Source organism: Vipera ursinii (assembly GCF_947247035.1).
Source record: "Vipera ursinii genome assembly, chromosome: 10".
Taxonomy (NCBI): domain Eukaryota; kingdom Metazoa; phylum Chordata; class Lepidosauria; order Squamata; family Viperidae; genus Vipera; species Vipera ursinii.
In genome coordinates, this window is record NC_139520.1 from 981,616 (window position 1) to 1,007,224 (window position 25,609).

Sequence of the window (25,609 nt, forward strand, 5' to 3'; positions counted from 1 at the left end):
TGGCTTCCAGGATAAATTGTCATACTACCTTGGTGAACAAATTTGCATAGGAGTTTTCATACTGAAGACATTCTGGAGAGGATGGATCATTCAGAACAGCCTGGGTTCGACTGGAAGGATGCAGTGGAATGTAGTCTGGATACTCAGGAGGGGGGGAGGAAGGGAAGGGCTGCCTTCCAAGGGGGAAAGAGGTATCAAGCATGGAGAGGTGGTGGGCAAAAGAGAGTTAAAATGGCTGCTCCTTAATAATCCCCAGGTTATATCTGTAATCATGCAAATAGTTGCTTTGGTTTGGCAAGATTTCTGATTGTTGGTGAGGAAATAAAGGTAATTACTTAGAAGTCACTGTGCTTGTTTTTCTCGGCTCTTGTCCTAACAAGGGCTGATGATTTATTATGAGATTTTCCTACTAATTTTTTTCTATATTGTTAGTATAGCTTTTTGTTCAGGCAACTAATTAATAAAATGTATACTTTTTCATGAACAAAACAAAGCAATAAATAAATAATCCCAAACAAAGCACCTATTGAGGGCATGCAGAGACAGCAAGGAGAGTTCCTCTTTTGGTGGTCTTCTTGCCACTTTGAGGGTCTGGCTTTTTACTTAGACCTCAGAGCAATCCTCTGAGTGAAGGGGTGGTTAATGAATATGAAATATAAAATAAATAAATAAACTCCATTCCTGCTTTTCATCTGTAGTGTATGCCTTTAAAGCATACACGGAAATGTCAGCACAGCAGGGGGCTGGACAGCTCCAGGCTACAACCGCTTTTGGCGGGAAAGCCTGAATAGAGCGAGTCGTTGACAGCCCCAGGGCATGGTCAGCTCTGACGGGAAGCCAGGGTTTAAATCCATTGGCCACCTGCACTGGCGGGAAGCCCAGGTTTAAATCTATTGGTCACCATTCACCTGGGCAGGTATAAACAGACGCCAGGTAACCCCTTTGCCCCAGCTTCATTTCTGACTCAATAAAGAAATACTACCCAGCTCAAGTGTCCGTCTCTCCGTTCAACCACACGACATTGCACATCTGAGGTGTCTCTTCAGCTGTTTTATTTCCTTAAATAAAGGGGAATATTTGTAGCTCAGGGTTGAAATGAGAGGACCTTGGTGCTCTGTGGGCTTGACTCTTTGCTTGCAGATATTTCATTACCCAACTAGGTCAAATCATCAATGCTAGATGATGTCTAGCACTGATGTCATCTAGCACTGATGATGTTATCTAGTTTGGATAATGAAATGTCTGCAAGAAAACAACCAAACTCAGAGAGCACCAAGGACCTCTCATTTCCTTCTTGGTAAATCAAGCAGCATCCAGAACGTTTGACTGATAAATGGACACTCAAGTACAATGTTGTCCAGTGGCCTGACCACCTGCTTCTTCCAGTAAGTAGCCATGTTTATCCAGGACCAAAGGAAAGTTTGTGGCTCCACCAGGTCCCTTTGACTTCCAAAGTCAGCCTGAGAACTCTGGTACGAGGTGGAAGATAGTTAGCAGACACAGAAGCCATGTTTTGCTACGTGTATTTATCCAGTCTATGAGAGAGACTGAATTTGTGTGAAGTTGGACAACCCTGTTTTCATTCACCATGTCTTGAAAATGTTCCCTCAGCAAGAAACAGGGAACCCAACAGAAAGGGAATTGAAAGAGGCAAAAGAAAGAGGAGAGCTGAGAGAAGAGGGGACCAAATTGCTGCTGGTTGTGACTCACTCAAAATTTCTACTGATGGTTCCCTTAATTCATCATGTCAATCTCAATCATGTGACTGCAGGATTCTGCTATAGTCATAAATGTGAGGATCAATCATAAAGTTATTCTGTTACCACTGACATAAGTTTGAACAAGCACTAAATAAGGTAGGTCAACCTGTACTGGCATGTTCAGACTGACGGGAGGGGAATATTTGACTAAGAGCAACAGCCAAAAACTGGATTCACTATGTCTGAGCTACTTCATGGCAAAGTTTCAAGTTGCGTATGGCTTCCAGCCACTTTTCAGAGATGGGGAGTTGTTTGTTTATTGTATGCACTGCCACATCTCAACAAGTTTCAGCATTTTACAAAGTGACAACATTAATTGCGTTAACCGAAATAATATACTAAAGAATCAAGTGCCTGCATCTTTGCCCCTGGCCAGCAGGTAACTAGGTAATCAGCAGAACTCCCTATTAGATCCCTGGGAGACTCCCACAATCCCAAGTTTCCTCCCAAAGCTTCAGGATCTTACTGCTAAGCTTGTAAGCCGCCCTGAGTCTTTGGAGAAGGGCGGGATATAAATGGAATTAAAATAAATAAATAAAATAAATCCCCCTGGGGTGGGTGACTTTTGACAATTCTGGAAAGGTCCTAGATATATGTCAATCTCAATCATAGCAAGGGGTTCAATGTAATACTCTCCATATCCAGATCATAAAATTCAGGGAAGAAAATGTTGTAAGGTCAAATGTATGTCCGCTTATCTACATCAGGCTAGAAATAACTGGAAAAGGCCTTGGTTTCCATATAATTCCTAAATTCCCAAATCTTTTCTTACTAGAACCAGCAGGCACATGTGACTCAGCCCCCAAAGCTGAGAGACTCCACCACAAACCCAGATTAGCTCAAGGAATTTGGGAGACAACTGAGCAACAGGGTAGCTGATGCACCAGAATCTCACCCAGATTGTTGCTTTTACAGGCAAGTATTTGAACCATCATCTCCAGAGCAGAACTCTTGGTGAGAAATAAGGTGACTTGTAAAATCTGTGCCACACACAGCTTCCTCCAGCTTGGTCTCAAGCTCTATAACCCAAAGCCAAGAGCCTAGGCTTCTGGTAAGGCTATAGTAATACCCTCAACCTATTCTTGATCACGTTTCAAAAATAAGTATTTATTTATTTATTTATTTATTTGTTTGTTTTTATATACCGCCCTTCTCCCGAGGGACTCGGGGCGGTGTACAGAGGAAGGTAGGTATACAATTAAACAATAGTAAAAACAAATGAAACCCCAAGAGCTATCAGGCCAGGCCGGACTGCTGGAACAAGTAAGTTTTTAAGTCGCGCCGGAAGCTGCGAAGGTCGGGGGCCATACGGATTTCGGTAGGCAGGCAGTTCCAGAGGGTTGGCGCACCCACTGAGAATGCCCTCCCCCTGGGGGCCACCAGCCGGCATTCTTTGACCGGTGGCACCCTGAGGAGACCCTCTCTGTGGGAGCGCACAGGACGGAGGGGTGTTGACGTTGGCAGAAGGTGCTCCCGTAGGTAATCCGGACCCATGCCATGTAGGGCTTTGTATGTCATCATTAGCACCTTGAATTTCACTCGGAAGGCAACCGGAAGCCAGTGCAGCTCACGGAGGAGAGGTGTGATATGGGAGTATCGGGAGGCCCCCAAAAGTGTTCGTGCAGCTGCACTCTGCACCAGTTGAAGCTTCCGAGTGGCTCTCAAGGGCAGCCCCATGTAGAGAGCGTTACAGTAGTCAAGGCGAGAGGTCACAAGTGCATGGGTGACTGTACGTAAGGCATCCAGGTCCAGATAAGGTCGTAGTTGGCGCACCAGTCGAACCCGAGTGAAGGCCCCCCTGGTCACAGCTCCTATGTGCTCTTCCAAGGATAGCTGTGAGTCTAGGAGGACACCCAGGTTGCGGGCCCTATCAACAGGGGGTAATAACTGACCCCCGATGTTAAGGGATGGAATGCTCTGAGTATCCTGGCATGCCGGTATGTATAGCCATTCTGTCTTGTCCGGGTTGAGTTGAAGCCTGTTTCTCCCCATCCATTCCCGAACCGCTTCCAGGCAACGGGACATCACGTCGAGGGCATCACTGATGTTGTTTGGGGTTGAGATGAAAAGCTGGGTGTCATCAGCATACTGATGGTACCCTACTCCAAAACCACGGTGGCCGAGGCAGAGCGGAGACGCCGGCTCCACTCAAGACGGCTGTAGCGGCTGCAGCGGCTCAGGGGGTGGGCAGAGGATGCCACGCCGCCACTGCTACCAGCGCTGTCAAAGGCCCTGGGGAAGCGATCGGCTGGGGCCCGGAGGAGCTGCCACCGCTGTCGTCGTCTTTGTTGCAGCCACTTCCGCCGCACAGCTGATCTGCGGCCGCCGATTGCCCAGGAGCAGATCAGGTGGACGAGTCAGGGTAGAGAAGACGGCCCAGTCAAGCCGGCTGCAATGGCTGCAGTGGCTCAGGGGGCGGGCCGAAGATGCCACGCCGCCACCGCTATCGCCGCTGTCAAGGCCCTGGGAGGGTGATCGGTTGGGGGCCGGAGGAGCTGCCGCTGCCGCCGTCGTCTTTGTTGCCGCCGCCTCCACTGCACAGCTGTACTCTGTAGCACACATCAGGGCTCCCTGTCCATCCCCAACTAGGTTGGGAGTGAATGGGGTCTTACTGCATCACAACAGTGTGGCTACAATTAATTCATCTTTATATTTTTAATTCTAGAAGTCTAAATATCAAGAACAGCCCACTTTTCCTTGCCGCAAAGGGAATGATGTTTTGTTCTGATGCAGCTGACATCTTTTGGAGAAAATCAATAATCAACAGTGTTGTTGATGTTGTGGCTGATGGATTAGACTAGGAATAGGGAGACTGAGAATAAGCCAAATTAATAAATCTGAAGGTCTTTAGTTTAAGGGTATCATGAGATATAATTGTTTATTATTTATGACTTTCAGAAGTATGTCTGCATTTAAAGTTTAAATGCTGCAGATTCCTGATGTTTTTATGCTTAAAATATGTCTGATTTTTTAAAAAAGACTCAGTTGCAAATTTGGTTTTGTTAAGCAAATAAGGTGACATTCCAAGTATCCTTCAGAATAAGTATGTTTTGCTGGTACAAGCTGCAACCTTTTGATTCCCATTATTGACAAAGGAATGGTATTGTGTGATTGGTATTTTTTTAAGTAAGTAAGCAAACAGGAGGACCGTGATATAAGGTGGCTGAGAGTCCAGCTGCCCTGTCGCTTCAGGATGGCCAGCTGCTGGTATGCTGTCTTCTGTGTCACCCTTGGCCTCTGCTTAGGGCAGTATGCACCAGACCTCATCTCTTCTCTGCCAGGATTGTCTGAAGAACCAGCCTTCCAACAATGGTCAGGCTACCTCCCAGCAGGCCCTGGCCAATATTTCCATTACTGGTAAGTAGGAGAGGAAGGGTGCTGGAGAAGAACAGATGCTTCCTGGCTTCTGTTCGGTCTTTACCGCATGCCTGTTTATTTTCAGAAGTATCATCTCCTTTAGAACTGCAGATAAAGTAGAGCTGAAAAAGAAGCAAAGTAGCTGGGGTAGTAGGATCCTGCCTGTCCCCTTTCCCCTGGGACTCCTGCTCACAGGTTCACTTAAGGAGTCCTGGCCATTCCTTGGCTGCTCTTGTGTTGTGCAGATGCACTTGGATTCCCCTGCAACGTCCCACTGCTGCCCTGGAGCCGGGCAGCCTTCCCTGTCTGCCTCACCCCATTTCCTGTTCTGTCAGGTATGGAATTGGGTATGTCTAGTCTACTGAAAAGGACTAGGGATGACATGATAGCAGTGTTCCCAATATTTGAGGGACTGCTACAAAGAAGAGGGGTCCACCTATTCTCCAAAGCACCAGGAGGCAAGACAAGAAACAATGACGGCAACTATTCAAGGGGAGAAGCAACCTAGAATGAAGGAGAAATTTCCTGCAATGAGAACAATTAATCAGTGGAATGGTTTGCCTTCAGAAGTGGGTTCTCCATAACTGGAGGCTTTTAACAAGAGACTGGACAGCTACTTGTCTGAAATGGGATAGGGCCTCCTGCTTGAGCAGGGGTTGGACTAGAAGGCCTCCAAGGTCCCTTCCAACTCTGTAATTCTAGGTTTGTGGAGTCTCAAGGCAACCCTGCTGCTGATCCTGTGGTGCTCTGGCTGAATGGGGGACCTGGCTGCAGCTCGATGGAGGGCTTCCTGGCCGAGAATGGACCTTTCCACGTGAGTCTGGCTGGGAGAGGCATGCTGGACTGCGGTCTAGAGAGAAGGGGCTGAGAGGAAATCACATCTGCTGCTGGATCTGGATGCTCCAGTTATTTGGGAGCCACTCAGCTCCACTAATACTCCAGAACAGATGGCCTTTGCTTGGACTTCACAAGCTGCATTCTGGCCCTTTGGAAATACTGCAAGACGTTCTGTTTTTTTGCCAGCCTTGCAAGGTAGACCAGACAGGAAACACAGCTAGATGAGCTTAGAAAGTTATATGAATAGAATCCTGCAAGTCTGAAAGTACACATTCCCCCCCCAGCTATTGTCTCCTTTACAGCCCAAGAAACTAGCAGGGTTCCTCCTGAGCCTCCTGCTCCATCCATATGCTTGACATGGGCTCAGCATCCGACCACAAGGCTGTGTCTCTTCGCCCTCTCCCAAGGCCCTTTCCACATATTGTTATACTTTCTCCCTCAGGATCTGTGGGCTGCCTTCATACAACTTCATACTGTGGTGATTGTAACCAGTTTCTTGAGTGAAACCCAGAAGTGGATACCCCCTCCTCCGAGCAAGCCCCAAGCCAGGCAACCCCCTTTCATGGGGGGGGCAGGGGGGTAGCATAGCCAGCAGGGCTTCTCATGAGAAGGCAAGCAGGCAGCCTTGGCAGCTATGCCCACTTCACGAGGGGACAACCAGCTTCAAAGGGCCAGAGCCAGAAAGAAACCTATGAGAAGCCCCAAGGGGGGACCAGGGTGCGCTGTGCTCCTTGGGCCTTTCCTGCCCCCCCCCATGGTCCCTTTACAGGTATCTCCTCATGGACATTCCGTTCTTTTCACATTAAACTCCCCCCGCCCCCCGTCTAGAGCTCTTTCTCCACAAGAGATTTCTGTGTTCAGTTGTGAAGACAAGTGTAGTGTCAACAGAAGATTGTGCACTCCGGTGTGTGTGTGTGTGTGTGTGTGTGTGTGTGTGTGTGTGTGTGTGCTTTATTCTACCTCATTCTTTGGCTGCTAAGCATTTTCCCTGTCATGAGAATAGTTTTTGAAGGCAGTTGTAGAACTGGCCACAACTGTGCAGCCATTGTGGGCAACCTGTTCCCAGGGCCGGCCCTAGGAAGAACCTGCTGCCCAGCAGTCTATGTTGTGGGGGCCCACATGGCAGGGGGACGGCTGGCAACTTTCACCATGCAAAACCTGATGACTGATTGGTTGTGAGGGCACCTTCCTTGCCTCTTCTCTATAGCTGCATGATGATGGCCTGCTCTACTTGAACCCCGACAGCTGGAACAAGGTGGCCAGCATGCTTTATGTGGAGTCTCCTGGTGGAGTGGGCTACTCCTATGCCACAGCCTATGGAAATCCCATCAGCGACAGCCAGGTGAGCCCCTTCCGATTCTGTCTGCATGTGGCCCCACAGAAAACCAGCAGAGCCATGAGGTCTGAAGGATCTGCCAATGAGGGGCAGCCTTTTAGGGATGCCCCAGTGGCAGAACCAACATCTTTGTAGCTTGGACACAAATTCTCACTTGTTTGGAGCCTGAGCTGGGCCTGACATCTGCCCAGCCAGTTTGCGTGCAGCTCTATGAGGAGGTAGGAGCAGATGTGTCCTGCCCCCTCATCCCTTGGCCTGGTCCCAAGCCTTGCAGGTCCTGTGCATGTGGCTCCTTCTCAAGCTGACCCCTTGGGCTGTGGTTTCTTTTGTTGGGAAACAGGGAGAAGGATTCAGCTTAAATCATTGTGCAGGTACAAGAGATCCAGGACTGACTCCCCTTAAACTCTATAGAATTTTATCTATGTGTTATCTGATGACATTACTAGTTTGGGTAATGAAACATCTGCAAGAACACCACCAAGCTCAGAGAGCTCCGAGGAGCCCTCATTTCAACCCTGAGCTACAAATACTCTCCTTTATTGGTTATCTGTCTGTTCCCAAGAGTAAGCAAGCACACTGGAGAGCTTCCTGTATTATAGGCAGAATACAATAAAGTACTTAGTTTGAACCCTGTTCATGTGCATCTGGTTGTTGCGCCTGACATCTTTCCCTTTCAGGTTGCTGAAGAGAACTACCAGGCTCTCCAGAGCTTCTTTGCCAAATTTCCAGATTTTGCCCACAATGATTTTTATGTGTTTGGGGAGAGCTATGGTGGAGTCTATGTCCCCACTCTCACTGCCAAGATTGTGGAGGGGTCAGCAGCCATCAACCTGAAGGTAAAAATAACTGTAGTCCATGAAGTCCCTCTCACTCATCAACTGGAAACAGGATTCGAGGTTCTGGTGATTAGGAAATGCTTTCTCCTGAAGGTCTCTAGTCAGAAAGTGCAACTCTTGGGATGTCACCCTACTTTCTTTATTTCCACAAACAGCAGGGCTTGCACAGATGAGAATGATTTGAGACCCTCTTTCTCATTTAAGCAGCCATCCCGAAAGACACAACTGTGAAGGAAGTTTTGGTTTTAATCCCCTTTTGGCGGCTGCCTCTGAAGGCAGCCTCTTGCCTTCCCACCCTCCCCCCAGGACCTGAGGACAATTACTCAAACTGCAAAAAAATTCATTAAAATGACAAAAACATTTAGATTATATAGGTAGTCCTCAACTCAGCAGTTCATTTAGTGATCGTTTGAACTTACAACAGCACTGAAAAAAGCGACTTATGAGCATTGCAGCATATCTATGTGATCAAAATTTAGACTCTTGGCAACTGACTCGTGTTTATGATGGTTGCAATGTCCCGGGGTCAAGCGATCTCCTTTTGTGACCTTCTGACCTGCAATGTCAATGGGGAAGCCAGATTCATTTAACAACCATATTACTAACTTAATAACTACAATGATTCACTTAACAATCATGGCAAGAAAGGTTGTAAAATGGGGCAAAAATCACTTAACAAGTGTCTCACTCAGCAATATAAATTTTTGGCTCCATTGTGGTCTTAAGTATAGTCACAATCAGCCGTGAGGTGTCAAAGTCTAGGAAGAACAACTTGCTTCATGACATGGAATCTGTTCTGTGAAGCTACTTGATGGGTCATCACATTGGGGGGATTCCATCTTGGAGCACAGAGCCCCTCAGGAAATGGCAGCCTTGGGGCAGAGAGCCTGGAGGGCGGCAGACCTCTCTTGGCTGCAGCCCAGTCCTAGCAACCTCTGCCCTCCCTTCAGCCATTTTCTCAGGATAACACTTTGCTCCCCCATTTTTCAGGGGTTTGGAGTTGGCAACGGCATGAGCAGCTATTCCCTCAATGATCAGACCTTGATGGAATTTGCCTACACGCACGGAGTGCTGGGAGAAGAGTGAGTATGGCAAGGCGAGGGGCAGAATTTGGCCCCTAAAGCCCACTGGCCTGGAGGGGCAAAGGGCCTGCTGATTTAGGGGGCTACAAGCTGAACTTACACTGCTCCTGGGAATCTCTCTCACACAGAGCGCATCAAGCCCAAGCCACCCAAGTCTCCCTGCAGTATGTTGGGAGTCAGGCACTTGTGTCATTGCAGAACAAACAGAAGAGAATAAAAGCTGGAAGGGACCTAGTCTAACCCCCTGCTCAAGCAAGAGACCCTCAATTAGTTTCTATCCATCTTGTCTTGCCTTCTAGCGTTATACAAAATGCAGATAGCCTCATTTTCTACCACAGAATAGTATTTATTCCCAAATAATTATCAAGCACCAGGGAAATCAGGAGATTCAGGCAGTTCAAATTAGTATTTATTTATTGCAAGCTTATGCTTTGTACAAGAATCTGAGCTACTAACAGTCAAGGGAAATGAGCAGGAATTAAGAAGGCATTCATGGTGGACTGGACTTAGATCTCTTGCAGGAGTGAAGGAATTTGTGGCTTATGACACATTTGACCTCTCCCTCGGGCCCAGCCTGGTCATCTCCTACAATAATTGTGCTTTTAGTCAGGACATACCAAACCAGTATGTCTGGAGTCACAGTGATGCCATTTTCTCAAAATTTTATGCACAGAACCTTTTTCTTTCTATCATGGTTGGCACACAGGTTTGTAAAATTTTAAGATTTTTTAGAGCTCAGTATGACAGGAGGTGGCTCAGTGGGTTAGGACGCTGAGCTTGTCGATCAGAAGGTTGGCAGTTTGGCGGGTCGAATCCCGAGTGATGCGTAACAGAGTGAGCGCCTGTTACTCGTCCAAGCTTCTGCCAACCTAGCAGTTCGAAAGCACATAAAAATGCAAGTAGAAAAATAGGGACCACTATGGTGGGAAGGCAACAGCGTTCCGTGTGCCTTTGGCGTCTAGTCATGCCAGCCACATGACCACGGATTCGTCCTCAGACAAGCGCTGGCTTTGAAAAGGAGATGAGCACTGGCCCCTAGAATTGGAAACGACTAGCACGCATGTGCAGGGGAACCTTTACTTTTACCTATGATAGGAGGAAAAAGGCAAATATTTATTTACTTATTTACTACCGAGATTTATAAGGCCACCAACTGAAATGTAACTCCAAAAGGACCCCACTCAAGTTGCCCCTTGTTCCCAGCCCCTAACACAACTTGGAACCACCAACACAGCTCCCTTCTGTTACAGATGTTGACTCCCCCCCCAAACCAGGTATTCCAATCTTTTGGCAGATTAGAAGAATCCTTCCCATTCCCCCTTTAGAGTTAGTCCCTCCTTAGGCAGAATTTCAGTCACAGTAACCCCAGGAGGAATGACTGGGAAGTGGCAGAATTTCCTTTGAGCAAAATGGGTATTTTTGGTAGGGGGGAAGGAGAGGGAGGTTGTTTTACTGGCTCATATGCCTGATCTCTTTTCTCCACTGTTCCGGCCTGCAGCCTGTGGTCATCTCTTGTGGAAAGCTGCTGCACTGGAGAAAACTGCAATTATGCCAGCAGTGACAACAGTGACTGCATTACAGCAGTAAGTGATTAGCAATAGCAGTAGCACTTAGACTTATATACCGCTTCACAGTGCTTTACAGCAGAGGTCCCCAACCTTTTGGGTACCAGGGACATGGTGAGAGGTTTTTCCGTGGACCAGAGGGGGTGTGGTTTTGTGAGCTGCCTGCACCCCACAAATGGGGCTTTGCTTGTTTGTGTGGCCTGGTTGCTGGCATGTCGCAGCCCAGTATTGGTCCACGGACCGGGGGTTGGGGACACCTGCTTTACAGCCCTCTCTAAGCAGTTTACAGAGTCAGCATCTTCCCCAACAATCTGGGTCCTCATTTTACCGACCTTGGAAGGATGGAAGGCTGAAGTCAACCTTGAGCCAGTGAGACTTGAACTGCTAAACTGGTGGCAGCTGGCAGTCAGCATACTGTATTTTTCCATCTATAAGACGCACCTGTGTATAAGACACTCTCCACGGCGATCAGCTGTTCAGCGGAGCGCTGAACAGCTGAGCCAGCAAATCCGCAAGTTCGGCAGGCTGAAGATCTTGCCCCCTTCCCCCTCCCGTTAGTGGCAAGCCCACAGGGGCTTGACACCTGCACCAGGCAGCATGGCAACGCACATGGCTATGCCCTGGGTTGTGGAGGTTACCATTATTTTCTGTGTATGTCGCATCTGATTTTTGAAGAGGGTGTTTGCAGGAAAAAATAGTGTCTCATACACGGAAAAATATGGTAAGTAGCCTGCAGTACTGCATTCTAACCATTGAATTCATCTTTATATTTTTAATTCTTGAAGTCTGAACCTGAAGAAAAGCCCTGTTCTTTGTTTTGTTCTGATCCTTGAGAGAAAATAAATAAGCAATATTGCAGTTAAGGGCATGAGAAGGAATGGGGAGACACAGAGTCTGCCCCAGCCTCAGCTACAGCAACCTGGCAGACTGCGGGCAGCCATTCTTGGCCAGCTCTGTTGGGGAGGGACAGATGGGGAAAGGAAGAGGGTCCAAGATCCAACACTGGAGGGAAAACCTGAAGGACTGGACATCAGGCCTGCTTTCAAGCCAAGATTGGAGGTCCCTGAATGCAACCCACCTATGCTCCCCACCATCCTTCCCTCTGCCTGTCAGCCCTGAGATGTCTCAGCTCACTCTCTCACCCCTCCCCACTCTCGAGCTACCATCCTCAGGCAAAGGCACACACAGCCAACCTCACAACCCCCACAACTACACCTGCCCAAGCATTCAGTAGCATCAGGGGGGCAAGCTCCTGCGGGGAAAGGGTACCCAGGTCCTTCCCGTTATGGATGGGGGGGAAACACATCCTTGAAAGTTATGTGGGAAAGTTATGTGGATCTCCACCCTGACTGGCACAATCCAGGGCAGAAACCAAAGGCAGCGGGTGCCTTCCAGCCACGCCTGCAGTCCAGTGCCAGCTCTCCACTCCCAAGTGCACCCTTGGAACTGGCCCACAGGCTCACAACCCAGTTAGTGGGGCCTCCCCCCACCTGGCACGTTGCCTGCCTCTGACCTGTATAATCCTGAGCTGTCACCTGCTGCTGAAACTCCCAACAGGGCCATAATGGTGAAGTCCTGCAGCCTCCAACCTCTTGGCCCTCACTTCCTTTGGCTACCCCACCAGTGGTGACTCCAACCTGAGTGTGCCAGGGTTCTGCAGTGGGTCAGTGAGCACCATGATGGCCTCCTGGCTCCCTCCAACCTCAATGTTAGAGGAGTCACTAGCTGACTGGGGTGGTTGTGGGGTCCCAACCTGACAAAAACTCCCCACCAGCCAGCAGGCCTAAACCTGAAAGGAGCCAAGAGAAGCCAGAGGGAAGAAAGTGACCCTTGTGCTGCTTTTTATTAGTTGTTCCTTCTTCTCCATCGGCACAGAGATGACGTGTGTTTGTTTCTTCTTCCCTGCTCCTATTCCAAGATATCAAAAGCTTACCGGCTTATTTCTGGAACTGGCCTCAACATGTACAATCTTTACGCTTCTTGCTGGGGAGGCGCACACTACCAGAGCCGCTACGAAGCTGACCTGGCCAACCTCTTCCGCCACTATCAGTTCAACGTCCCAGTGCCGGTGAGTATCTGCTGCCCTGGGGCTGCTTCTGCAGGGGATTCACTCCATCCTTTAGAGCTAGCCTGTAGCCAGTTTCTTCAGCGCGATCAAGGCATCTCCACCCTTCTGGCACCAACTGTGCCATCTTTCATTTTGGAAAGGTGGAGAGATAGCAGACAGAATACAATAAGGAGGTCCCTCTTGTAAGGTCAAGAATCCTACATGCGGGAAGACAAAAATAGCCCTATTCTGATGTTCTAATGGGAAGATAAAAATGGGGCGCAAATTGATGCATGGAAACAAAAAGCTTTTGGTGCAATTTTACACTGTAATGCTGCAAAAGCTTACCAACATTTGTTATAAATAAATTTAGAATGAAAGTAAGAAGTCCGCAAACAGTTGCATGTATAAGATGAATTCAAACAAGCCAGTCATAGTTGATGGACAGAACTTTCCAGACCGTACTTTGTGGTTTATAAACCCACAATGTCTGAGTTCACACCACAGGTTTTCTGAACCAAACCAACCACACTGACCCCTTCCATTCTTCACTTTGAAAAGAGCTGCATGGCAAAAATCCAGCCATTTTCCTGTCACAGGAAGAGACAGATGAATCAAACCTTCTATTTTCTAAATGGAAATATTGGGAGAAAGTAGCTTCCAGCTCAGCAAATGAGTAATCATTGCAATCTGCATGGCCTTCAGCATCTCTCTGTTGCAGCCGTCCACTCAGCCCCTCAAGCTGCAGCCCCAAATGATCCTCTGCTACTGTCTTCTGCTTCTCCTGAGGGTCTCCAAGGAGTGTCTGTGGCTGGTGCAGTGAGGCTGGCCTGGATAGGTCAGTATAGCGACCCCTAGTGGAGGAATCACTCCTTTTAAGGATTGGGTCCCTCTCTATTTTTTTAAAGTTCCCCTTTGGCTTCTTCCCTTATTTCCTTTCTAACCACGGCCTTTCAGGGGTTTTCATGGCCTTTAATTTTGGCTTTCTTGGAACAAAATCTAATTCCAAACAAGAATATCAAATGTGCTATTTATGAAATATCCAATAGCAAAAGCAGGTTTGGAAGTATTACTACTCAGCACTGAAGTTTTAAACCAAACAATGCAGGCAAAGCAGCAGACATGAATCAAGGCTAAACAAATAATGAGTTGGACTATCTCAGTGAAGAGATGTGAACCTTCAAAGGCTCCATGTATTTTTTTTCTGTAGCAACTCACATTTGCTTTTGTTTCCAGAAAATTGGCTCTATTCCAGGAGTGCCCAAATGCATAAACGCCACCGCCATGTATGTCTGGCTGAATCGAGATGATGTCCGACAGGCCCTTCACATCCCCCGCACTTTGCCGGATTGGGAGCTTTGCAGGTGACTGGCTCTGCCTCCGACGTTCAAAGGCTGCACAGGGACAGAGGACCTGCTGGTCATCACTTGGAGCAGCACCAACCAAAGGCTCCGGCTAGAGAGACAGGAGTGCAGTTTTGGGCAAAGGCTCTGCCAGAGGAGGACAGGCCTTGATTTTCTAATCACAACATTTTATACCCATTAATCACTACAATTATTAAGGTTAAATGGCCACATGAAGTGGTGCTGCCTGTTGCCCTTTTCCATTGCAGTGGACCAAAGTATAGCTAGTCCTCGACTGGTGACCACAAGGGAGCCCAAATTTCTTGCTAAGCGAAACAATTGTTAAGCGAATTTTGTTCCACTTTATTATCTTTCTTGCTACAGTTATTAAGTGAATCACTGCAGTTAAGTTAGTAACACGGTTGTTAAGTGAATCTGGCTATTGACTTTGCTTGACAGCAGGTTGCCAAAGGGGATCACATGATCCTGGGATGCTGAAACCATCATAAATACATGCCAGCTTCCAAGTGTCCAAATTTTGATCATGTGACCATGAGGATGCTGCAATGGTTCTGTGGAAAAGTCATAAGCCACTTTCAGTGTTACTGTAACTTGACTAACTACGGTAAATGAACTATTATTAAGTTGAGGACCACCTATATTGGCCATTTGCCTTATAAATACTGCCTTCCAGTATCTGCAAGTCCCATACACTCAACCAACTTTAATAGGATTTCAAATGTTTACTTTCAAATCATACTTCCTACACATGACTAGGTTAATTTATAAAGCCACTTTGCCTGATTATATCTGATTCAATAATAGAGCAATTATTTTTTTCAATTTATAGGGCCACCCACCTCCATCCTTCCGAGGTAGGTAAAATGAGGACCCAGATTGTTGGGGGCAATTAAGCTGACTTTGTAATAATGCCGCTTGGGGGTGTGTGTGTGAAAGCCCTAATAAGCAGGCATAGACATAGAATGAAGGCTACTGCTAAGCTTGTAAGCCGCCCTGAGTCTTCGGAGAAGGGCGGGATATAAATGGGATTAAAATAATAAATAAAATAATAAAAATAACTCTGGCCGGCTAACTACAATCAAAACCTAATATAATAAAGACCCCAGTTATATTATCTACTTCAAGATGGGAATGAATTTTTACCCCTAGCACATATAAATGTCTTAACCTCTCATTCAGTGACTGTTTGAACATACAATGGTGCTGAACAAGTGGCAGTTACAAATGATCCTTGCACTTGCATTGGTGGCAGCATCCTTGCAATGATTGCAATCCAGGTTCCCTGTGTCTGGCTTGCAATGACAACAGTGCAGTGTACCAGTCACATGACTGCCACTCGTGGCTTCTTACAAGCAAAGTCAATGGGACAGCTAATAGGTCACAAATGGAGACCACATGAAATCCTTACTTAACAATCTGCAGTGATTTGTTTAATGACAATTGTGAATGTCAGAATTCCCGTTGCTAAGGTGCAATCACGTCATGTTCTATGATCCTTAGCAGTGAAAATTCTGGTTCTAATTATCATTGCTAAGTGAGGACTACCTGTACTGTTTTACTTTCTCTGAGACATGAGGAGTGTGTATTATTTTTCTTGGCCTAATCTGGCACTCAGGTGAATTCATTGAGACTTCTGCTGGCCTGTATGAGCAGGAAAGAGTTCCCTCAGTGGCAGGGCAGCTGGGAATTTCCTGGTCACTCGTATTTGGGACATGCATGCTCATCTGAATGTAATGGTGGGAAGAAAGACGTGACGGTCTTTTCACAATCTTCTCTTCTGTTACAGCTCACAAGTATCTGCCACCTACCAAAGACAATATATGGATATGACTCCCTTCTACAAGTTCTTATTGGCACAAAATCTTCGTGCACTGGTTTATAATGGTGATGTGGACATGATGTGCAACTTTTTGGGGGGTGAAAAATTCGTTGAGGCTTTAAATCAGCCTGTAAGTACTTGAGGAAAATGTTTCTTTCTTCTGGGCATAAAAAAACTGGTCACCTGATCAAAATTCAGCTACTTGGCAACTGATTCATATTTATGGTCGCAGTGTCACAGGTCATGTCACACCATTTGTGACCTTCTGACAAAGTCAAAAGGGAAGCCAGATTCACTTAATGGTATTACTAACTTAACAACTGCAGTGATTCACTTAACGAACATTATAAAATGGGGCAGAATTCACTTAACAAGTGTCTCACTCAGCAACAGAAATTTTGGGTTGAATTTTGATTGTAAGTCGAGGATTACCTGTATTGCAGTCATTTATTTATTTTTCCCATTTCTGAACTGGCTGCCTCCCCCAAAGAGGGGCGCTTTTCAAAGACCCTTCAATTATTCTGTTGAAGAAAACAGGCAAGGGACCAGTGGGCAAACCCTCACAATGGGCTCTCTTTCTAGTGGGATGTGAGTGCGGCTCTAGTGGGTTATTGGGAGATAAAGGATGAGAAAAGGAACATTCTTGAAATCCCCAGTTAATTCCCTTCTGCATGGCCCACATTTATCAAACATTGTGAGAAAAACCAAACCCAATAACTGCGTCTAGACAAAAAGAGCTCTTCAACCGTAACTGAATAGTATATTATTATTAACAGGAAAAGCTGTTTGACAGTGGAACCGATTCTCCAGGGAGGCTAAAAGGAGTGGCAGAAAACAACCTCATAGTGTTTTCTGATGGGGAGCCATTTGCAAGAACACCCTGAGTTCCAAAAGTTGGGATATCCAGTTCATTGGATGGTAGACAGGTTTCTCCCTGAGCTGATCCTTCTGCCCTTTCATCATACAGGTGCTTAGTGAATACCAGCCATGGTATTTCAATGACCAAGTTGCCGGATTTTTCAAGGAATACCAAAACATCACATTCCTCACTGTAAAGGTCAGTGAACAATTCACACCTAGCAGTTATTCTTGTCAAGGGTCAAAAAGCCTCTTATTCCCTATCCATAGAAGCTAACGATGATTTTACTAAGGTGTTTATGTTGTTTTTCAAGGCACAGTGACCCTTATGAGAAAAGTAATTTTCGATCCCTGGAAAAAGCCTCTATGGCAAAGTGGAGATTTTTTATTCTTCCACTATTATTCAATATTTACTTGTTATAAAGGCTGCCAAGCCTTGTGCTTTAGCAATATTTGTAAGATCAAAAAACTTGTCCATCTCAGTTGTACGGAAGAACTGATGGAAAACAGCTCCAGCACTGATCAACAGAAACAAAGCAAAGGGCTGAATTTCCACAGCGCACTAAGCCATAATAGCAATAGCACAACTTATATACCTCTTCACAGTGCTTTACAAGCCCTCTCTGTTTACAAATGTCAGCATATTGCCTCCAATAATCTGGCTCCTCATTTTACTGACCTTGAAAGGATAGTAGGCTGAGTCAACCTCTCAGGATCGAACCCCCAGCAGTGGGTAGAATTTGCCTGCAATACTGCATTCTAAAGCAGCTTATGTGGTTCCAGCTTTGTGAGATGGGCAAAACTAACCAAGGTATTTTGTTCAAGAAATCAGTCACAATAAAATAGAGGTAGTCCCCAACTTGCAATAGTTCATTTATTGACTGTACAGTTACAATGGCACTGAAAAAAGTGACATGACCATTTCTCAAAGGACTGTTGCAGCACCCCATGGTCACGTGATCAAAATTCTGATGCTTAGCAACTGACTCATACTTATTTTGGCCTTCATTGTGATTGTAACTCCAGGACTACCTCTATGGGGTAGAGTTAGTCCTCAAGTAATGACAGCTATTGGGACTGGGCTGGCATCGCTAAGCTATTTGGTTGTAAAGTGTGACATCATGTGACCACACTGCTAAGCGACGGCAACCCCGGCGGTCCTGACCATGGTTCTAACCGAAAGACAGACTGTTAAGCGGAGGAGGCCATGGGGAAGGAGGGGAGGGGAAGACGGAGCACTTTGGAACATCAAAGATGTTGTTATTGATATTCCTATTGTAATTTTAACTGAAATCCCCGTTAGGTATGATTTGGCATTGATAAGAACGTACTTATCAAGAGTTATCTCATAGGAAGGTTACCTGAGATTCATAATCTTTCAGTTATTTCTTGTGATGAATGTAGACTTTTGGAATATTTTGTGTGGAATTTCAGTGCTCTGAATTTATCAATATTTATATTAAGTCCATTAGATCTTCTAAAACAGGGCGGTGCTGACCATGGTTCTAACCCCAAGACAGACGGGCTGCTAAGCGGAGGGGGCCACGGGGAAGACGGAGCACTTTGGAACCGCCCCTGGTGGCGGCAAGGACAAGCGTGTTTCCCTCCTTACCGGCTCGCCTTCTCTCTCCGCAGGGCGCCGGACACATGGTGCCGCAGTACAAGCCCGGCCCGGCCCTGAAGATGATCCGCCGTTTCCTCCGGCCCTCCAGCCCCGTGGCCTGAGCCCCGCGGCCCGAACCCCCCCCCCCGCATCTCCTCCAGTCAATAAAAGGCCCCCGCGCGATCTCGCTGCCTCGTGTCGTCGTTCCGCTCGTCCCGCCTTCATCGCCGAAACCAGGCGCCCTTTCTAAAGGAGTCCCCAGCCTCCCGCCCCCATCCGTTGCGCACGCGCGTCTGCCCTCGCGACTGATGCGATCGCTTCCTAGCGCCGCGCTGCGATTGGCCTCGCCTGGCTCGATACTTAAACTAGCCAATCGCAGCCGGGCCCCAACTCCGCAAGGTCTTCTGAGTTTAATCGTCTCCGCCCATTCCCCGGCAGCTTCATGAGGGCATCTTTGCGTCCCTCCGTCGACAAGAGTGCAAAGGCGACATCGGGGTGTCCTTCTAGGGATTGGGTAGAAGACTGGAGGCGGACTCGAGCGCCAGCCGAGACGAGTCTCTGATTGGTCAGAGTTGTTTCCGCGCAGGCGGATTGAGCCGGGTCCAGGTCCCGCCTCCTGGTTTTGCGTCCTGCGCAGAGGAAGACGGGAAGAGAAAGGCCGCGACGTGAGCGCGCGGCCTCGGTCGCCATTTTGTTTGGGGACCAGCTCGAGAGGCGATTAGGAAGAACGCGAGCGGCTCGCCCGGCGCCTGGCCTGGCCCGAGACCCTCGCCCCGAGTCACCCGAGGTGAGCTCCGCGCCTGCGCCCCAGGTTGGAGAGCGGCGGAATTTCCAAGCCGGACGCACCGGGGGAAGGGAGCGGCGGGAGTGGTCAGCCGGCCATTCCGGACGCTTTGCCCGAGGCAACTGAGCGGAGAGGCCTCTGCGGCGGCCCTTCTTTCGGTCCCGGGCGGCTGCTGGGAGGTCGGAGCGTTCCTCTTCCCCGGTGGCGGCGGGCTAGCCGCAGCTACCCGCAAAGCCTCCCGGGCGGCACGTGGCGGTCTGGGGCTCTCACGGGCTGAACGCCTCACGGGGGCCGCCGCCGTCTCAGGCCCGAGCGAGCCTCCAGCGGTGCCATGGGCCGCCGTGTCAGACAAATCTCGTTAGGTACCATTCTGGGGGGGAAGCCGCGTCTCTCTTCCAGTTGGTGGAGGATCGAGTTCGCCGAGAAACTTTCGCAAGTGGCGATTGAAGTACTTGTGCCTGTGTACGTGCAAGGTTATAAGAAAAATGGCAGGATTAAAAAGAAACGATTCCAGTCTCAGCTATGCAAGCGCTGTTAATTTTCTTGATTGGACCAGATCTCTGTTGGAGAATAGTTTTTAATCTAGAGTTTATGGAAATGGATAAGAGCCAGTTTGGTCTAGTGCAGGGGTCGGCAACCTCGGCTCTTTTATGACTCGTGGACTTCAACTCCCAGAATTCCTGAGCCAGCTATGCCAACCCCTGGTCTAGTAGTTATATTAGAAAGCAAGAGTCCGTGAGTTCGAGTCCCGCCTTAGCCAAGTGGGTGACTTTGAGCCAGTCACAGCCCAACTCACTTCACAAGGCTGTTATTGTGGGGAAAATAGGAGGGAAGGTGTGTTGGGTTAGGTTAGGTTAGGTTTATTAAATTTATATGCTGGGTATGTTCGCCTTATTTGTAAAATCAATAAATGCAGGATACAAATAAGAAAAATAAGGTGTAAATTCTGAAACTGCTGATTCAGATCTGGGCTGTACTATGATTCCTTTGGTAATAAGTCTTGCAGTTTTATCTAAAAGTAGTGGAAGCATTTGTAACATCTCTATGGCTAAATATGTAGCATTAATTTAAAAATCGATTGCCCCATCTATTATGGTTTGTAACTTAAATGTATTCTTCCAATAGAAGGATATGTGATTGTCATCAGGATTTTCAGTAATGAGCATTCCTTAAGTTACTATAATACTCTCTAGGGTAGCCTGGTTGATTGGGCCCATAGAATTGGTACAGTTCTTCCTTTTAGCCTATAGAGGTCATCCTGAAGGGACAGCTCTTCTGTTAGATTCCAACTTGTTTTGTAATGAAACTGTTTGGAGATGTTGTGTGGAACTTAGAGATGAGGTATCTCTTAACTGTGATTATGACAACTAATAATTCTTGTTGTCCAATTGCAAGGACCTTATTGTAGACTAAATTCAATGATGATCTGGATCAGGCTACGCAAGCTATAATTAGAGACAGGTAAGTTAGAAGTTGTGTTGGTTGTTGTGAAACCAAGCTCAGTAATTGTGATTTGGCCTATTCTGTATGGCAGGCATGTCAAACTACCGGATGCATCATGCCGAAACTGCACCCACCTGATTGCCGGCAATGGGAAAAAGTCACGATACGTTGTGTGACGTTGTGAGTTTGACATGCCTGCTGTATGGTGTCACACTTCCTCTGAGCAAGTAGATCCACACTCTGGGAATGTATTTTAATTACCAACTGCTAGATTTCTAGGTGCTGGCAAGGAATGCATTTTCACTACTTTGTTTAATGTTTTAGCTTTCACTACCTCTGGCAACACCTGCACATTCTTTAGTTACAACATGATTGGACTGCTGAAATACTCTCTGCACAGAGAGATATTTCCATAGTTTCAGGAAGTTCATTTGGTTCTATTCTTCAGTGTAGGAGTTAGGCTTCCAGTTCCAGTTATGAATGTAGACATCTATAGGCATCATGATAGAATTAGAGTGAACATTTTTGCTGCAGTGTTACATTTTCTTGTAATTTTTATTGTAAATGTCTAATCCAGCATCTTTACATCAAAACTGCTATGTTATTGATATTCCTATTGTAATTTTAACTCAAATCCCCCTGTTAGGTATGATTTGGCATTGATAAGAACGTACTTATCAAGAGTCATCTCATAGGAAGGTTACCTGAGATTCATAATCTTTCAGTTATTTCTTGTGATGAATGTAGACTTTTGGAATATTTTGTGTGGAATTTCAGTGCTCTGAATTTATCAATATTTATATTAAGTCCATTAGATCTTCTAAAACAGGGGTGTCAAACTCGCAACATCAGGTGACATATTGCTACTTTCTCCATTGCTGGCAATGGGGTGGGTGCGGTTTCGGCATGAAGTGTCCAGCCCGCGGGCCGGCAGTTTGACACCCCTGTTCCAAAACATCAGTATGTTGGGTTTTTGACTACAGGATAGCAGTAAGGATTAGTGGCATCTTTTCCAATGTCCTAATATGTTTTGAATACCAAATGTATTTCTAAGCATGTTGAATAATTCTAGTTCTTTCTGCTTTCTGACAATTAAGATGAATACTGAACTGAAATCTTTACAAACATGAACGCAACTAAGTTCAATATATATACATAGGTAAAGGTTCCCCCACACATGCGTGCTAGTCGTTTCCAACTCTAGGGGCCGGTGCTCATCTCCATTTCAAAGCCGAAGAGCCAGCGCTTGTCTGAGGACGACTCCATGGTCATGTGGCTGGCATGAGTAGACGCCAAAGGCGCACGGAACGCTGTTACCTTCCCACCGTAGTGGTCCCTATTTTTCTACTTGCTTTTTACGTGCTTTCGAACTGCTAGGTTGGCAGAAGCTGGGACGAGTAACAGGCGCTCACTCTGTTACACGGCACCCAGTATTTGACCCGCCAAACTGCCGACCATCTGATCGACAAGCTCAGCGTGCTAACCCACTGAGCCACCGCATCCCTGTATATACCTGTATATATACCTTTATATATACATAGGAAATTGTTAATGTTGGTTTTTAATATTCTGTGACTACATTTGCCAGGGTTGTAAAATCCTTTATTATTTTTGTAAAATGATACTATGCTTGGTGGTAAGTAGTGCAAATATTGCTACATTTGACATGTTCCTTTAAAAAGAAAAAAATTAGCTTTGTGGTAAAACCTACATTCCTGAACGTATCTGTATGAAGAAAGGTCACAAAGGAGGGAGCCAAAGGCCAGACAGAACAAATTTAAATAATAGAAAAGTGCTGTGGGTGCTTTGTTGCTTGGGAAAGAAGGAAGGAAATGAAAAAGATCTTGTAGTATACGTTGGGGATCATAAGGACAGGAGTATAAGCCTTAGCATGAGGAGGAGAATCTGGGTAGAAATTAATATTTTCTCGTTTAAGGCCTTTCGTGCATAATTAAACTTATACCTTCACTTCTCTGCGTATATATTCATAAACAGTGCTCCACAAAGGCAGACCACTTTATATGCTTCCCCATTCTTAGTTCATAAACACACATGTGTGTCTAGCTGTCACATTATTTGATAATTCATGCTTTTCACATTTACTCCTATTCAAGCCACAATCTTCCATATGCCATGGTTGTTACTGGATGAGGCTTTAAAGTAGTAAGAGAAAGTTTGTGAATCTTTGAATGTAATCTTCCAGTACAGTGAGTACCTAAAGTGAGATCAGAACTTGATTTAAGTCTTATTAATAAAGAGGTTCTGATAAACAACATAGAAAACAGTGTTCTGTGACATGCCTTTACAGATAGTCCTTGACTTACGATAAGAATTGAGCCCAAAATTTCTGTTATTAAGCGAGACAGTTAAGCAAATTTTGCCTCATTTTATAACCTTTCTTGCCACAGTTAAAGTGGATTGCTGCACTTATTAAGTTAGTAACTTGGGTGTTAAGTGAATTTGTTTCCTCCTTGACTTCTGAGAAGATTGAAGAAAGTGATTGCAAATGTCATAAATATGAGTCAGTTGCTAAGCATCTAAATTTTAATCACATGACTATGGGAATGCTGCAAGGGTTGTAAGTGTGAAAAATGGCCATAAGTTACTTTGTTCAGTGTTGTTGTAACTTTGAACAGTAAACAAATGAACTGTTGTAAGTCAAGGACTGCCTTTATTGAACCTGTTCGGTTCAGTTCACACTTATATTTCGTGGAAAAAGTATATGAAACTTTTGATTTTGTAACTGGGTGTCACCTCCTTTTAGCAACAGTGAGTTTAACTGAGCATTTTCCCCATACATTGGCTTCAAAGTATTTTGACCTTTTTTCTTTAACAGAATTATTTTGGCTTTTATTTTAGGGCTACCTTGTTGAAAATACTAACCATTTGTGCCTATTTGTTTATTTATTAAATTTGTTTTTTGCCAATCTCACCATGAGGTGGATTTGATTTAAATCAAGTTGATTTAAATCACGATTTAAAATAACTAGTAAAAAGGCTTGATTTAAACCAACTCAATTTAAATCATAATTTTAAAAGAGCAACTGTCATCTCTGTCCTGCAGTGGCTCCTCCTCTGACCCACTGTTGACTCACCAACAGTACCATTCACTTTAATGGGATGGCTGGTGATGCGGCAGTGACACAACAAGGTGAGGGACATGGGCAGCAGAAGAGTGGATGCTAGCTAATAGTGGTTCCTCCTTAACTCTGAAGTTCATTATAGTTGGCACTAGAGATGGATGGTTGCTGGATACCCTTGTCATGGCTGACTCCTCTTCTTCAGCACTTAAGGTTTGACCTTGGTACCGGATATTGACAGTGTTTGCGAGAAAATGAGCTGGAGACAGTGCTTGTCCCATTCACTTTTTAAAATCTTGTAATTTCTGCTTGTCACTCAGAAATTGAGTGCTCACTCAGTTCCTTCCAAATTTCAACAGCATCAGCAATAAAACAACTATTTTTCTGGATTTTGTTTAAAGCTTTAGAAATGGGTTTCAGGATGCTCAGCATATGTTCAACATTTCTCTTAAGCCCAATCTTGAGGATTTTGGCTTTGATAGTGCCATCTATTTTTTCTCGATTTTGCTCACAAACGGTCATCAGAATAGGCCAGTTTTTATATATTGTTCAAAACAGTCCACAGAGCTCCATCTAACATCTTGTGGGAGCGTTAGCTTGGTTCCACCCATTATTTTCAGAGCTGATGCTGCAAAATGTTACAGAAATATTTAGCAATTTCAACATTATTACTCTTTATTTCTGAGACACAGAAATCTTTGGCTAGGAGGTGCATCAAATGAGCATTACAACTATATGTTATTAGCTTGGTAGTTTCTTCATGTTCTAAATTTCTTCTCATTTTGGACACATTTGCAGTATTGTCTGTGGCCAAACTGCATACTTGACATTTTGAGGTTTTTTTGCATGTTATAATAACTTTTGCTGCTGCTGCTGCTGCTACTACTAAGTATACTGGTGTGTGTACATTTCCTGAATTGTTTCTGCAAAGAATATATTCTTTTTTTTGTACAATAGGATCATTGTGGACATTTCTCCACCCATCAAGACTTAGGTTAACAATTTGTTGCACATTGATTTGTTGCACATTGCATAATTTTTTCATCATATACTTTATCCAGCAGTTTCCCTGCAACATCTAATCTACTTGGTGGACTGAATCATATTAACTAAGTGTGGGTTTTCAAGCAGACAGAAATAAGAGCTTGTTGCATAAACCGAGCATTTTTTTCTTCAATTAACTTTTGTTCTGATCTGTTTTTTATCACAAAATTTCTATGGCGGTGGTTTCAGATGGTTTCTTTTAGGTGATATATTGCAGATATGTGTAAATGATGTGACTTATGCAATATCCTGAAGAGATAACTCTGAAAGGTGTATCAAACTGCTGACCCATGGGCCCAACACGTCACGATGAAACCGCACCCACCAGCAATGGGGAAAAAGCTCTGATATGTTGCATGATGGCGCAAGTTTGACATGTCTGCTGTAGAACATGAGGATGGCGATTTAAAAGGGATAGTTTCCAGAATCTTTTATGTTGATGGTGGTTTCACCTAAACAAAAAAGTCAGTACTGTTATTTTATTATTTAAACCATGTATGCTTACTGTGAACTAGTCATTGTATTCACACACAGTACAGCCTAAAAAGGAATATTTACACATTTCAACTCATTATTTCTTTTTTGGGCAGCTGTATAAAAATGCAGTGCCATGCAATAACAATAGCAGATATATAGATATATATTGCTTTAGTATAACAATACCTCATGGGAGTCTAAAAAATACAGTGAAATAAAAACAGTTTACCAATGGGAAGGTCCTGCCTCTTCAAACATGATTCTTTCCTCATCTCATGATGTTGTTTCATTTGGGCCACCAGGCCTTGCATTGTGCA

General features: G+C 45.6%; 2 protein-coding genes across 6 annotated transcripts in view; both read left to right on the forward strand.

Annotated features, from left to right (window-relative positions):
• Nucleotides 1–4,953: 4,953 nt before the first annotated feature.
• LOC310644905 (lysosomal protective protein-like) lies at nt 4,954–18,586 on the forward strand (the record flags this gene model as incomplete). The annotated part of the gene is made up of 11 exons (XM_083370239.1): nt 4,954–5,117; nt 5,820–5,931; nt 7,162–7,296; nt 7,968–8,126; nt 9,117–9,208; nt 10,707–10,791; nt 12,692–12,841; nt 14,057–14,184; nt 15,971–16,133; nt 16,971–17,060; nt 18,497–18,586. The coding sequence occupies 11 exons, from the start codon at nt 4,954–4,956 to the stop codon at nt 18,584–18,586; spliced, it is 1,368 nt and encodes a 455-aa protein (XP_083226365.1).
• Nucleotides 18,587–19,096: 510 nt separating this feature from the next.
• The window catches only part of CNOT1 (CCR4-NOT transcription complex subunit 1), a 160,559-nt gene continuing 154,046 nt past the window's right edge, over nt 19,097–25,609 (forward strand). For all 5 annotated transcript variants that reach the window (XM_083370494.1, XM_083370496.1, XM_083370498.1 and 2 more), the window contains exon 1: nt 19,097–19,251. The gene's annotated coding sequence lies outside the window, so the exon portion shown is untranslated. The remainder of the gene's footprint in view (nt 19,252–25,609) is intronic.